This window comes from Marmota flaviventris, chromosome 18 (assembly GCF_047511675.1).
Source record: "Marmota flaviventris isolate mMarFla1 chromosome 18, mMarFla1.hap1, whole genome shotgun sequence".
In the NCBI taxonomy this organism is placed as follows: domain Eukaryota; kingdom Metazoa; phylum Chordata; class Mammalia; order Rodentia; family Sciuridae; genus Marmota; species Marmota flaviventris.
Window position 1 is genome coordinate 37,758,753 of NC_092515.1, and position 14,930 is coordinate 37,773,682.

At 53.2% G+C, this 14,930-nt stretch overlaps 1 protein-coding gene across 1 annotated transcript in view; it reads right to left on the reverse strand.

Annotated features, from left to right (window-relative positions):
- Nucleotides 1–1,780: 1,780 nt before the first annotated feature.
- Cngb1 (cyclic nucleotide gated channel subunit beta 1) overlaps nt 1,781–14,930 on the reverse strand; it is a 66,096-nt gene continuing 52,946 nt past the window's right edge. Inside the window, exons 30-33 of the mRNA XM_071604196.1 lie at nt 13,903–14,021; nt 13,397–13,543; nt 7,473–7,683; nt 1,781–4,527 (exon numbers count right to left, since the gene is read on the reverse strand). Coding sequence (XP_071460297.1) covers nt 4,234–4,527; nt 7,473–7,683; nt 13,397–13,543; nt 13,903–14,021 — 771 coding nt within the window. The 3' untranslated portion in view covers nt 1,781–4,233. The remainder of the gene's footprint in view (nt 4,528–7,472; nt 7,684–13,396; nt 13,544–13,902; nt 14,022–14,930) is intronic.

A 14,930-nucleotide genomic window follows, 5' to 3' on the forward strand; every position in this document is an offset into this window, starting at 1 on the left:
GTGCCTGTGCTAGACTAAAAGTCACACCCAGAGTAGGTGGCAGAGATCTTGGGTTTTAAATAATCAGGAAACTCCCACAAGTCCTTGCTTAGGTTTCCTTCATTGCGAGCAACAGAAACCAACAGACTAAAGCTCAAGGCAGTGTGTGCGTCATCAGGGTGAGGCTGAGGACAGGCCAGGAGGGCCAGGGAGGCCAGGGACATAGCTGGTAATAAGAATCTGAGCAGTAGGAACTCATGTCCAGCCAGGCCAGGGTGTCAGGTTTGTGACGTCTCTGTTCCTGTTTTCTTTCTTTCCTTCTTCATTTATCCCTCACATCAGGATGGGAGAATGGCTTCAATAATAAATATAGACCATCATCTCCTATGGCAAGTGGTCTGGGGCTAAGTCTCTCAGGGTGGGTTGGGCCACTCAAACATGTCAAGATCTGCATCTCTCTGATGTTTGACTCTTGGGTCACAAGATGGTTGCTGCAGCTCCAAACATATTCTTGCATCCGTATCATGAGCAGGAGGAAAGGAGGATAGTGGTAATGGGGGTCTTTCCTTTAATATCCTTCCTATCATCCTTCCACTATGGACAAGGCTGGGGAGGCAGGTGTCAGGGGAAAGAGACAGTGACAGGGACTGGCTTGGACAGGGCTTCGTCTCCTGAGGGTGGCTGTGTTGTTGCCCAAAGCTAAACCAGTGCCCTGATAGCAAGGAGTTAGGTGGCAATCGCTGTCAAGAGTTGAATTCTTAGCAAACAGAATCTAGCTGAGGTCCACCCGTGACCCAAAGGAAATCTTCCCAAGGGGAAGGGAAGGGAGGCAGGAGCTGGAGGCAGAAAAGACACCCCTGCCTCCCTCTCCCACGGGCCTTTTCAGATACCAGGTGGCTTCCTTATCTAGCCATGACAGGCTGTGTCATTCTGTGGGCCCAGTGCAAATAAAAATGCAAGACTTGTTCAAAAATTATTAATTTCCAACACAGAGTCCTTCTGACATGGGCCTTGTGTGAATGCACAAGTCACATGCCTAGCGTCCCAGGAGAGGAAGCCTTGTAGGGAGTGTGTTAGCCTCTGTTTCATGTGAGAGTGAGTTAAACCGTTAACGTTGGTAGGGAAAACCGTGATTTATAGTGTTATAATTAACACATGCCCAGCCCTTTGTACAAACTCTTGTAAAATTTCAAGAAAGAGGAGATCAGTCCCATTCTGTGTGTATAATTCAGAAGCAGAATTTAGAGGAGAGAGAGACCTGGGGCGGGGGTGGCTTCCAGTGTCCTCTGCAGCAGAGTAAGCGGGTGTCTCTTTGGTTTTATTCCTCATGCCCATTCAGACTTGGCAGTGCCCTCTGGATCGGATCATCACAGTGGTCCTGTGTGATACAGTGTGTTATCCTCACCTCATAGATGACATCATCGGGGTTCAGAGTCAAGCTGGAATTGGAAGCCAGACGGTCTGAATCCACAGCCCGTGTTCAGGAGCACACTGTGTCATGGAACAGACTGGCTGGGGAAATTGTGAACAGTTGGTTTGCTGAGACCAGACATAAAAAGGCCGTCCATTCGAGGCTCTTAGAATTCCAGGGGCCGTGAGGGTTTGATAAGGACAACACCCCAGAGACAAAATAAAGAATGGATTATGGCTCCAAAGATGTCAGTGGGAGATGAGCAAGGGCGCCTGAGCCAGGAGATTCACTTAGTACCGCTCACGGAGGTGCTGTCACACACAGCCGGCTTTTAAAATGAATCCAAGGGCCAAGAACATTTGTCTAAATACTTTAATTAAAATGCGCTGTAATCTGAAAGCCCAAGTGTGTATGTGAAGTATTCATGTTTACTAAGGAAACAGATTATAATATTCCTGATAGCTGAACACATTTTGATTATGAAATTTTAAACAGTTTCTTGGTTTGGTTTAAAATATTTATGTAGTTGAAAAAAATAACTTGCTATTCATTTTCTACCAAAATGCAGGAAATATTGAGACATTCAAAATGCACAGAGATTCAACATTCGCAGATAAAGGTCCTAGAATTCCTCGGTTGTACAATGACACTGTTTCTGAGCTGTCCCGTTCATATCTCAGCAACCAACAGTCCAATTCAATTTGGAGAATAATGCCCGTCTTGAACTCAATTGACCGAATATCCAGGTTTTGGGAAAGTGTTGAATTTGATTTAAGATAGCTCAGTGAAGTAATTAAGGCACTGTTCATCTCACTTCAAAATCAATTTCTTTCCAGGGCAATTCTTGAGAACGGTAAGAATCTCTTGTTTTACATAATAAGCAGTACATGGTCAAGGATTGACAACTAAAGAAAGAAGAACATTCACATACAAAAGATTCCTTATAAAACAGGATTCACACTGAAGGTGCCATTGAAACATTTTGCCGTCTACAGAAGAGCAATATGTTTACCTTCTGTGAAGATCAGAAATAACTTGCTAAGAGTGGAAGCATTCTCTGTGCTTGGGTCTTAGAAGATGTGGTGCGAATATGGGAATGATAAATGAGGGTAAGGGAAGAAATCCTCCTAAACTCCCAGACCTTCCCCATTTAAAAAGACTCTGCCAGTGAAATTAGGTCCATACAAGATTTTTTCCAGTGCTGGGGTGAAACCTAGAGCCTTGCTCATGCCAGGTAAGTCTCCCACCACCGAGCTCACCGGCAGCCCCTGTACGTGACAATCAGATTGCACATTATGAATATACATAGTTACTTGCATAAGCATAAAATATCTCTGAGAGGATACACAGGGAGCTGACAACAGTGATTACTCCCAAAGAGGGCTCCAGGGAGGCTGGGAGCCAGGGATAGGATCAATCATTTTTCCTGAGTATCCTTTTGTACCCATGTGAATTTTTTTTTTTTTTGTGTGTGTGTGTGTGTGCTGGGGATTGCACCCAGGGCCTTGTGCATTCAAGGCAAGCACTCTACCATCTGAGCTATGTCTCCAGCCCCATGTGAATGTTTTTAACCTACTAAAACAAATGACTAAAACCCTTTAAAAGGAGAAGAATAATGCTGATCATCATTACATTCAATGTCGTGAAATGGCGTTCAGTGGAATGATTGCCAGATCACATGACATGACATCAATGAGATAAATCTGTTCATCACTCTGGGATTTGGAAATGCTTGGACCCACCTGGGAACTCCCAAATTGTTTAAAAATGTCACAGTGTTGTTTGTAGCCAAAGGACAAATACTACAGTTTGGAGCCTTCGGGAAGTCCCTTCAGGGGCTCCCCATGTCCTGTCATTTGATATAAAATGGGAAGAACCTACTGGAATTCAGGCCCTTCGGGTTCACGGTTGCTGGTGGTGGAAACAAATGGTTCAATACCAGATTTTGTTTTTAGTCATGGGCTCCCCCAAGAGCCATTCGGTATGCAAATAAAATCCTCTTGATAAATATTCATGGACTGAATAACCCTTTCTGCTTTTTTTTTTTTTAATCATATAAACATGACATGATCTGGAGAGACTTCAGGGATTTAAGTGGTGTCAGCAGCTGTGAGATTACATTTTTGAGGATTAATCCAAGTCGCTGCCACCATTTCTACAGCAAGGGTGTCTAAGGCAAGTGACAGCCTGATCCCTGCTGGTGAGAAATGGGGCTTTTCAGGGTGACAGGCTGAGAATGCTCCCACAGGGCTGCCCTTTACCTGGGAACGCTAAGTCCATTTCCACCAAGTCATTTCCCTCTTATCTGCTCTGACATAATGGCGTCAGACAGGCAATTGAATGTAGTCCGGGGAACATGCAGGGCAGCCTGATAAGCTGCGTGTCCCTTAACTGCCTAGCCAAGGAAAACAGCATTCCCGGTTCTGACCAGGATCACCAAGGGCAGCAGGCTGCCCCCACCATTGTTTCTTACCCTTGACATAAAGGGGACATAAAGGGGACGAATCCCTGCGGAGAAGTCCTCCCACTCCCAGACCTGACTTCTCCAAAAGCTTCCAGAGCCTCATTACCTGCAGATGAATTTTAAAAGCGGAAAGTGAATTTGTTCTTTTAAAATATAAACCACAGCGGGGTTCCGGGACTGTGGGAGCTTGGGGACACCGACATTTGATGGAAATTTGCTGATTTCAAGACCAAGTCCATCAGGAGGCATCGTAGGAACGGGAAGGTTGGCTCGACTGAGGCCACTAAAGCGGGCAGGCGTCCTCGGACTCACCGGGCGCTGCACAGGGCGCAGCGGGCAGGCGGGTGCACCTGCCAGACGGGGCGCGGGCGACCCTCACTCACTCCACCGCCTCCTTCTTCTCCTCGGGCATTTCTATGGACAGAGACTGCTCGCCTGGATCCGGGCCAGGGCTCATAATGATCCGCACCGAGTGCTCCTCCCGCCCATCCACTCCCTCCCCGCCTGCCTCGGGCTTCCTGGGGGAAGCAGGCGACGCAGAGCGCGCGGCCGGGGGCTCCTGGGGCGCAGGCTGGCCAGGGGGGGCCGAGGGGGCCGAGGGGGCCGGGGGCTGGTCCTGGGCGGCAGAGCCTGCCTCGCCCCCCTCTCCTGTGGCTTCTTGCGAGTTCTTGGCCTGAAATTCAAAAAGGATGATCGGTGAGAAACAAACGCCCAGGGGGTCTGGAGGAGTCTGGGTACCTCCTAGTTTCTGTCTTCTCGGGCCCAAAGAGCAGGACGGTGGGTGCCCCCGGCTGACGTCTGCTCGGTCAGGGCAGCTTATCGAGGTTATTTAGAAACAGCAGAATATGCTATGTGTAAGTTTAAGGACAGAAAGTCCCAGCTGGATTTCATGGAAGGTTCTGGAACATCCTGGGTTGCAGAGCAGGAAACCTCTGCAACTATTGAGGGAGGTGACCCGAGCTGCCCCGCCCACTCCCAGGTGTGGATGATCGTGGGGAGACAGAAAACCCCTGAGCTGGCAGGGTAGAGGCTGATGAGGGCAGGAGCCGCAGGAGCCCAAGGGTTGGATCAGGGGAGGATGGGGCTGGATGCCATTGGCATTAGGCTGAGCTGACCCCATACTCCTGGACAGGGCAGACACCTCCTCCTAGCCTGTGCTTCCTCCTGTCGACATTGGCCATGGCCTGTGTAGCAACAGCAAATTGGGTTTATTTATTTATTTTGTACTGGGGATTGAGCCCCAGGATGCTCACCAAGGATGAGCCACATCCCCAGCCCATTTTATTTTTTATTTTTTGGGTACCACAGATTAAACTCAGGGGCACATCCTCAGCCCTGTTTTGTATTTTATTTAGAGACAGGGTCTCACTGAGTTGCTTAGTGCCTCCCTTTTGCTGGGGCTGGCTTTGAACTTGCCATCCTCCTGTCTCTGCCTCCTGAGCCTCTGGGATTACAGGTGTGTGCCACTGCACTGGCCATCCTGGTGGGTTTTTTTTTGTTTTGTTTTGAGACATGGTCTCATTAAGTCCTCTTGGGCCTTGCTAAGTTGCAGAGACTGGCCTTGAACTTGTGATCCTCCTGCCTCAGCCTCCTGATTGCTGGGATTATAGGCACGGGCCACTGCTCCCAGCTAGGGAATTGGGCTAAAACAAAACTAAAAACCAAACTGAAGCCCCGTGGCTGCCTGTGGGCCTGCCTGCTGCCTGACCCATTTCTACATGGAAGGAAACTGGACCAGGAGCCGCCCCCAGAGGATGAGGCCAGATGGTCCTCAGGTGCCTGAGACCCACTTGAGGCAGTGGTTGTAAGTTGAAAGGGAGAGCGACCGGCATGCTGTGAGGAACAGGGACCCCTGAAGTTCGCCCAAGTCGTAGGGTTTTAAAGGAAGGGAACAGTGAGCCAGGGGACAGGGTGCTCCTAGAACACCAGGCAGCTCCAGGGACCTGCTGCTCCCTCCATCTTGGTGCACCTGTTCTGTCCTCCCCTGTCCACCCGAAACTCGGACAACACCCTTCCAGGGCACGGTGCTCAGAGGGGACGTCTGAAGCACATGCTTTGATCAGAGCCAGGGGAATCACAGGAAGCCTAGTGAAGTGCTTTTCCGTGTTCAAAATGCTCTTATAAATGGTCTCCAAAGTGGCCTGCTTGCTCTCACGACCCCACGGGGCAACGATGAGGAATCTGGGTTGCAGAAAGCTCAGGGTCCCTAGGGCCATGGAACTAGCAGGTGACAGAGCTGGGATTTCGACCTGCGACCTGCATCTCTGCACTTCTAACAGCTCCTCGTGCTCTGCCATTCTGCCCTGGTTGTTCTAAATTGCAGAAGAAATGCCTTTTATTAGAACCCTCATGCAAATTTAATTTACATCTCAGTGACGAGATGACACTTAGGAGCAACGAATCCATTGCAGCTGAAGCCTTCCTCTGCACTGAGCGCACTCTGGGAGTCCATGTCCGCTCAGCCCCATACAGCAGCCAGCGCTCATGACCCCAGCCCGGGCTCCGCCTTGACCTTGGTGATTGCCGAGCTCAACCTTGACCTTGGTGATTGCCGAGCTCAGCAATCGCATCTTTCTTCAATCTGTGGCCATTGGTGGCTGTGTCTAGAGGCTATCTCAGAACCCCAGACTCACCACACTCCTGCCATCAGTGACCCCTGGATGGGTCCCCTGGACTCTGACACCAGCCTGGGTGGAGGTGGAATTCACCGGGCTCCCTTGAACCCTGTCGTGTGTCCTGCTGTCTGTACCCCCAGAGAGCCCCACCACTGAGTGCTCGCCTGCCCCGGCCACCTCCTTCCCTGGCAGCCTCCCTAAGGGACGGTCATGAACAGACATAATTAACGTAATTATTCTAATTGGCATTCTTGGCTTTAGTCACAGAAAAAAAAAAATCCCAGAACTAATTTTAATATTCCCTTCAGCTTTATGGGGGTGGGGGCCCCACGCTGTGCCTGTCTGTGGGAGTGCTCCTGTCAGATCTTTTAATGGGTCACAGACACAGTGTGAAGTTCTCCCTGACCCCGGGGAGGGACATTCCCTGTCCAGATGCTCTCTTCCACCTCCGTGACAGCACCGGGGCTTCCCGTTAGGGAACATCCCCACCCCATCCTGCCACTCTCTGCCCAGGGCTGGGCATGTGGCCTGGGTCCCTCCCGAGTACCACGCTCCACTGGCTGCACCAGATGGCTCCCAAATTGTCGTGTGGGCCAGTTCTGGCCAGGGACAGTGAGTCCCGGGACTTTTGCTTGGATCTCTGGGGAAGAGGTATTCTCTGGTGGAGTGGGGACACCAGGAGGATGGGATCTTAGGGGCCTGCCTGGAAGTGGAGCCTCACCGAAGAAAACCGTCGCGACAGAAGGTTTGTAGTGAGATCCTCTTGGCCCCATTTGGGCTCCTGGATCCAGCTTTACCTGAACTTGTCTATGACTTGCCTCCCCGATTCCCTCAGCTAATTGGAACTTGCCGCCTGTCCCTGGCCACCCAATGAGTCCTGCCTGATGGAAAGAATCTGTGCGTAGGGGTCCCTAATACCAAGTGAGTGCCACTCTCAGAGGTCCCCCGGCCTCCCTGGCACAAACCGGAAACAGACAGGGCGTCTGGGTCCCAAGGGCCTCACCTGCTCCAGCAGCTGCTGCTGCCTCGCGGCGGCCTCCAGCGCGGCCAGCTCCTTGAGGCGGGCTCGGAGGTGGGCGAGCTTGCCGCCCTTGCCGCCCATCTTCCCTGCTGCAGCGAGGGCCGCGTTGAAGAGCTTCGGGGTCCCCGCCCGCGGGGGCAGGATGAGCACGCTCTTCTCCTCCTTGGGCTTGTTGTTGTTCCTCAGCATGCGCCTGAAAGAGAGCCGCCTGCTCACATCAGGAGCACCCTGGGGCGGGAGCGGCACCTCCTCCTTGCAGTCCCTCTGGGTCAGAGCTCTGTGCTGGTGGGGGGGGTGGCTGATGGCTTGGGGGCGCCTTTTCTGAGCCAAGCACAGGGCTCGGTGTGTATGCCCAGACCTCCTTGAAGGATCAGAACATCCACCATGAGGTGGGTCTTCTGGATGTAGAGGTCCTTATGGACGCTGGAGCTCAGAGAGGTTAAGTAACTCATCTTTGGTCACACAGGACTCACTAAAGGACAGTGGTAAGGTGTGGATATGGTTTGAGTGTGTCCCCCAAGGAACCACATGTTGGGCTCTCATTTGGGAGAGTTGGGAGGTGGTGGAACCTTGAAGAGGGGGTGCCTGGTGTATAGTAATGAGGTCACTGAAGGAACAATGTCACGGGTCCCAGAGGGTTGTCATACAAGGGGGAGCCTGGCTGCCCTCCTCTCTCTCTGGCTTCCTGTCCTACTGTGAGGTCTTTCTCCAACCTCCTCCCATCATGATGGCATCTGCTGTGGGGTCCTCACAGAGCCAAGCCCATAGCCAGCACTGAGCCCCTGCCCTTGACCTATAGACTGGGAGCCAAACACACCTCCTTTCTGTATCCCGTGCCCCCCCCCCACCAGGTATTGCTTTTCTTCTTGGCAGTGCTGAGGGCAGATCTGGGACCCAGGCCCAAGCCCCGCCCCCAGCCCGGGGATTCTCACAGCAACAGGAAACAGACCCTGGGGGCCTGAGTGCCTAGGGGCTGGGCCCTGTGCTCCCCGTCACAGCACTCTGGGGGCCCCAGCCCCCCTTCCTGGTGCTCACCCCTCTGTGGGATCCCCGCCCGGCAGGACCAGGGAGACATGCAGCTCTTACAAGATCCACAACCTCATCTGCCGGAGCCACCCAAGACTGGGATCTTGGTCTTGCAAAGAGACTCCCCCACTGGCTCTGATGAAGCCACATTTGGGGACCCTGCTGGCCAATAGCTAGCTAGGCACAGAAGCACCCCTTCCTGCAGCCCCAAGGATCTGAACTCAGCTAACGACCATGTGACCTTGGAATCAGGTCCTCCCCCCATGAAGACTTGAAATGCAACCTGGCCCTGGCTGTCACCTTGATGACAGGTCCAGATAAGCCATCCCCAGACTCTCATCTCCAAAGGAGGATGCAGATGTTCCGAGTGGGTGAGTAACTTTCCCAAGGCCACACAGCCAGGAAGCCACAGAGCTAGAATTCAAACCCACCGTGGGGGGAGCACATGTCCAAGGTTGCTCGGAAGTGGCAGAGGCAGAATCCCAGTCCGGATCTAGTGCCCCGTGCCACCCTGTTTCTCTAAGTGAGGATAGAATTTTCCATCAAACACAGCCCCCGCCTTTTACAAGACATTTTTCCTGCCCTGAGTATGTGCTGAGTGGTTTAGCTCAGGAACAAATGGACGTCGCCTGCCATCTAGATGACCAGCCGGCAAGCGTACTCATCAGCATTCCGTTGTAACTTGTTTGTTTAAAAATGAGGCCATTCCCGGCTGCTCCTCTAATCAGAGGCCGTGGGTCTAAATTGTGGGTGTTGATATTATTTGCCCAAGATTTGCATGTTCTCACTGGGCTCCCCCGGAGGGCACCAACATGGCGATTCATCAGGGCCTCTTAGAGACCGGCCTGGCACCGTCACCTGGGTTATTGGGTCCATAGTTCATGGCTCGGCAGTCCACAGGAAGGACACAAAGGCGCTCTCCATAGGACTTTTGCCGATCGCTAGCGGCTGGCCCTGTTCCAAAACACTGTGCTGGCCAGAGTGAGGACATCTGTCCTCATCATCGGTGGATGAGCTTCCCGTTCATTAGGGCGAGGTACTGCCCTGGGAAAGGGGCCCCAAGCACACCTTTCAGCCCCTGACTTGGAGTGGCCAGGCCGGGACTGTGGGCGCCCCACTTCCTTAGGGCCTCGGGTCCCCATCTGTGAAGTGGGGGTCTTAGACAGAATCCCCTGAGTGGACCTCGTCAACTCAGGTGTCTGTGGGTCTCAGACAGTCTCTCCTTTGATGGGCAGAGTCATCTCCCAGTTCTCCAAGCTGGCCTGTCCCAAGGCAGGGGACAGCCACTCTGAGGGATTGGGATGCCCTGGTCTCATCCCTCTCCCTTCCTCTGCCACCCCACAGTCCCGGAGGGTCTTGGGGACACTGTAGGGAACAGGGACCCTTCACGGCCCTGGCGAGGGCCCTCCTGATTGCCAATAGCTCACCTTCCCCTCCAGAGGGACAGGGAGCCAACTGTGCCCCTGAGACATGTTCCTCTGCGGGGGGAGGGACAGGGAGACAGAGCAGGGGCCCTGAAGGCAGTTTCAGACGTGGACAGTTGAATTGCACGATTTGCGAGAATCCTGTTCAGTAAGGTGTCTGCAGACCCTGAATCAGCAAATACGAAACCAAAGCTCCCAGAAAACACAGGTGAGGCCCCGGAACCTCTCACCACAGCGTTGTCAACCGCCAGTCCATGGCCTCCCTTACGAATGACATTGGCCTCATCAGTGCTGACCACAGCCAGCGGTGCCGGGCTCAGGCCTGAGCGAAGCTCATCACACCTACTTTCTGTGCAGGCGCACGGCAGCCTTCCTGTGCTTGGGAACACAGCAGTGGCACTTTGGCCCTGTGCTAGGGGACCATTTTAAACAGCAAAGTCACCAACGAAGAGCACAAACACAATTTGAAAAATGTGGCCCTGAAATGACCACAGATCTCAAATGTTCCCCGAAGGCCCATGTGCTCAAGGCCTGGTCATCAGCCTGCAGAGCTATGGGAGGTGGTGGAACCCTGAGGAGGTGGGGCCTAGGGGAAGGAAGTTAGGTTATTGGGGGTGTGGCCTTGAAGAGGCAGGGGAGCCTTTGCCCTTTCTCTCTCTGTCTGCCTGTCTGTCTGCGACCAGGCTGCCGTGAGGTGGGCAGCTTGGCTCTACCACACGGCCACAGTGTTCTGCCTCAGCACAGGCCCAAAGCCACCCGGCCAGGGGACCACGGGCTGGACCCTCTGAAACCATGAGCCAAAATAAGTCCTTGCTCCTCACGGGTTGCTCATCCCAGGTGTTTTGTAACAGGGCTGAGCGCCAACAGGGAGGCAGAGGGTCCCCTCATCTGACTTCAGCTGGGAACATGCATTTTGAGTGACCCAAGTTTTTGGTCACTCTGGGCATGTCCTGACTGAAGCCCGTGAGCGCCAATCTTGGGGTACCCAGGAAATGAGTGAGTGGAGAATGTAGAGTGGAAATGGTGAGAATGAGGATCTCCTCCACTTCCTGCCCCCAGGAGAGGAGGAGCTGGTTTGTACACCTGCTGTGACAGGGACAGTGGGCAGATCAGGTCAGGAAAGTTCTAGTACACTGGCCCATGGCAGGGCCCAGGTGGGCTTCCTGAGAGCAGCCAGATATGCTGAGTTACAGGCAGCTCCCTTCCCCAGGGGCCTCGGCGCCAGATGCATGTGATGCTTCAGTAGCAGCCCTGCCTCCTCTCACCTTGAAGCTGCCAAAGGAATCCTGTAAACACCTGTCACATCAAGCAACTCTGCCGTATGTAAGCTGTCTGTCTGCGTCCAGGCTGCCGTGAGGTGGGCGGCTTGGCTCTACCACATGCCACAGCTCCTGTCTTCCTCAGAGTAAAAGCCAAAGCCATTGCCAAGTCATTGCCTACAAGGCCCCACACAATCTCTTTCCCTCCATTTCTCTGGTCCCACATCAAGCGACACCCATTTTCCTGCTGTTTCTCTGCCCACACACGGAGGTTGCTCCACCTCAGGGCCTTTGCACATGCCATTCCTCCAGCCTGGAATGTTTTACCCTGCGGAAAACACTCCCAGCTCCCCCTCTTCCCTCTGTGAAAGTCTTGGTTGAAATGCCACCTCCTGAGACTCGTGTCCCCGGCCCAGCTTGTCTCAAATAGCCCCTTCCATCTCCTCTGTCTCTGCACATGGCCTTTATTTTCTCATGGCCCCTACCACAGCTGACACCTCCCAGAACACCCATTTTTCCATTGTCAGTCACCCTGAGTAGAATGTGAGCTTTGATCCCTGCTGTGTCCCCAGGGCCTAGAACTCTGTGCTGGATGAATGGTTGTTGGTGACTTGTTCCCTTCCTCTGACCTCTCTGTGCTGTTCCTCGATGTTTTTTTCCAAATGAAAAACTTGAGGGAGAATTCAATGGGTAAAAAGGGGAACCCGAGGATTATCATCATGAAGCGAGCACCTGCCAGGCACCCCACAGAGATGCTCTTGCCCCCTGGTTTATTGAATCTTCACAACGGCAAAGTCAGGGGTGGTCACCTTTATTTTACAGAGGCAAAAACTGAGACCAGAAAAGTTTAGCAACTTTCCTAAAGAAACACAGCCAGTAACTCACATGGAAGGGAGTTGAGCCTCATCGGACTCCCAAGTCTATTCTGGGCTTTCTACCACCGCGTACTGCCTCTGCCGCTCAGTTTGAAGCCCAATCTTAAGGATCTGAAAGCAAAGCCCTGCTTTGCTAAAAAATAAAAATAAAAAATTTATAAATGACCTATTTTCCAATAATACAAAATACAGGTGCACAAGGTCACGGGTTGCAAAACGCTGGAAATACCCTCAGTGCACACTCACAGGAATGTCGTGCAAACCGCTGAAGGGGACAAGGAAGCCGTCCGTGCACCGAGAAAGCAGCTCCCAGGATATTTTGTCAAGGGGGAAAAGCCAGGTGCAAAAAGAATCTATGGTTTGCTGCCTCTGAGCAACAGGGAAGGGAAAATGAGAACACAGCCGTGGATCTGCCTACCTGGAATGAAATGCAGAAACCAGTGAGGCTGGCCACCCCCAGGGGTGGGTGGCAGTAGGGGACGCTTGTCTGGGCATACAGTTTTGTAAAATGTGGATTTTGGGAAATTTAGCAAGGAACAGCCAGCAGATGCTAAAGGTAAGAGATGAAAGTTCTATCAGCTGGGCATGGTGGTGCACGCCTGGAATCCCAGTGGCTCGGGAGGCTGAGGCAGGAGGATCGCGAGTTCAAAGCCAGCCTCAGCTACTTAGCCAGGCCCTGAGCCACTCAGCGAGACCCTGTCTCTAAATACAATATTAAAAGGGCTGGGGATGTGGCTCAGTGGTTAAGCACCCCTGAGTTCAATGCCTGGTACCAAAAATAAAAAGTTCTAAGGGGAGTGGGACACCTGAATGGTCCTCAAGTCACTGCCCTGTAGTTACTTATTAATTATAAAGAGAAAAACACTAACTATAGTGCAGAACTGAACCACGAGATTGAATTAAAAACCATCAGACCAGCTCCGCAAGTCCGTGATGAGCTCACTGAGACAGACACAGGGTCACTCCTGCCCTAGATCTGAACCTGAGGGTCATCACAAGAAGACGTCGGGGGAACCCAGACCTAGGACAGTGCAATTCCAAGCAATCAAATTCAGTAAAGAGAGAAGCCAGCTGACCAGTGGTTCCAGATCCAAGGAGACAAAGGACACGTGGCGACCCCATGTGACATGTGACCCTGGGTCTGATCCAGGAAGGAACAGAAGCCAAGACAAGCTGAAAGAGATGCCCCTGGGATGATTAGCAAGATCTGAAATGGGTCCCAGGTAGATAAGGGTGTTGTTTCCATGTTAAATGTCCTGATTTTGGTAAAGGTACCGTGGTTAGGTTAATGAAAAACAAAACCAAACAAGTAAATTGTGTACCTGGCCTTCTTCCGGAGCAACTTCTGAGATTCAGGATAATGCACCAAAATTTCGTTCAAGTCCTTCTTATCCAAAATGAAGAGGTTGGTGAAGCCGTGGGCCACCACGTTGGCTGTGCGCCGATTCCCGCCCCCGATGGCCAGCAGACTGGGTGGAGAGGGGAGGAGGTGAGAGCCTTCCGAGGCTGGGGGAGTCTGGGGTTCTGTTTCTTGAGATGGGGTCTTGCTATGGCCCAGGATGGTCTTGCACCCCTGGGCTCAAGCCTCGCAGGTGGCTGGGACCAGAGGTGCGCACCTTCCCGCCCAGGATCGTGGCTGTGGTCACGATCAACAGTGCATCCCCCTCTGCGTGGAGCACAACGGTGACCCCACAGACTTGAGAGCCCAGACTCAGCGTGCAAATGCCAGCAGGTGCCCGTGCTGTGCCCACCCAGTCTCCCAAGATCCACCGCGGCCCCTGCCCCAGCCTTTGCCCAGAGCCTCCCACTCGCCCAGCTCCCTCCTGACCTTATCTCTCCAAACACGGATCCAGCTTTCAGTGTCACCAGCACAGACTTCCCGTCAGGGCCCCCCAGAACCTGCACCTGCCCCGCCTGGATGATGTACATCTCCCGGCCGATCTCCCCCTGAAACAGACCGCGGAGAGTCCTTCTGTCCCCCTCAGAGCAAGCAGGGAAGAGGCGAGGGCTGGGCTCCGAGGCTGGTGGCCCAGGGAGGAGGCACCAAGACTGAGCCCGTGGGGCCAATCACGTCCCACGGGGGCCTCAGACTCCTCATCTGTGGACCGGGGAGGCCAGCGCGCCCTGCCTGCCCGACTGATGGCCTCACGAGGGGAGGGTCAGCATGTCGCAGGAGAGAGAAACCAGCCACGTGCCAGGTGCTAGCGTAAGGGTCTCCTGCAATTCCCAGCTCTACCCGGCAATGGGGGTGTGGCACATGGGACAGTGACCAGGACAGTGGCCCAGGCTGTGAATGACTGTCCAGGCCCAGCACCTACCAGGAGTTTGCTAACTCAGGAACCACCAAGCCCCGCGGGTCCATGACGCTTTGCGGTGCCAGCCCTGGTCTGAGTGCCCCGCGCACTTGTACCTTCAGAAGGCTCCGCACCCTTGGAGACAGGACTGAGCTTTTCTCAAGGTCATAAAGCAAGGACGAGGCAGAGCCAGGACTGGATCCAGCTGGTTCCAGAGTTCGTGGTTTTCATGGTTGTTATGGGTGGAATTCCCCACTCCGCCCCCATTATCTGTCCCAATTGTAATCTCCAGTAGTTTAAAGTGTGACCGTATCTGGCAATAGGCTCCCCATAGGTGTAATTCAATTAAGATGAGGCTGTACTGGAGTCGGGTGGGTGCTGGGTGCCCAATCCAATCTGACTGGCATCCTTACACAAAGGGAAACTGGGGCCGGGCACGGTGGCGCACGCCTGTAATCCCAGTGACTCAGGAGGCTGAGGCAGGAGGATCTCAAGCTTGAGGCCAGCCTCAGCAACTAAAAGGTCCTAAGCAACTGAGGGAGACCCTGTCTCAAAATAAAAA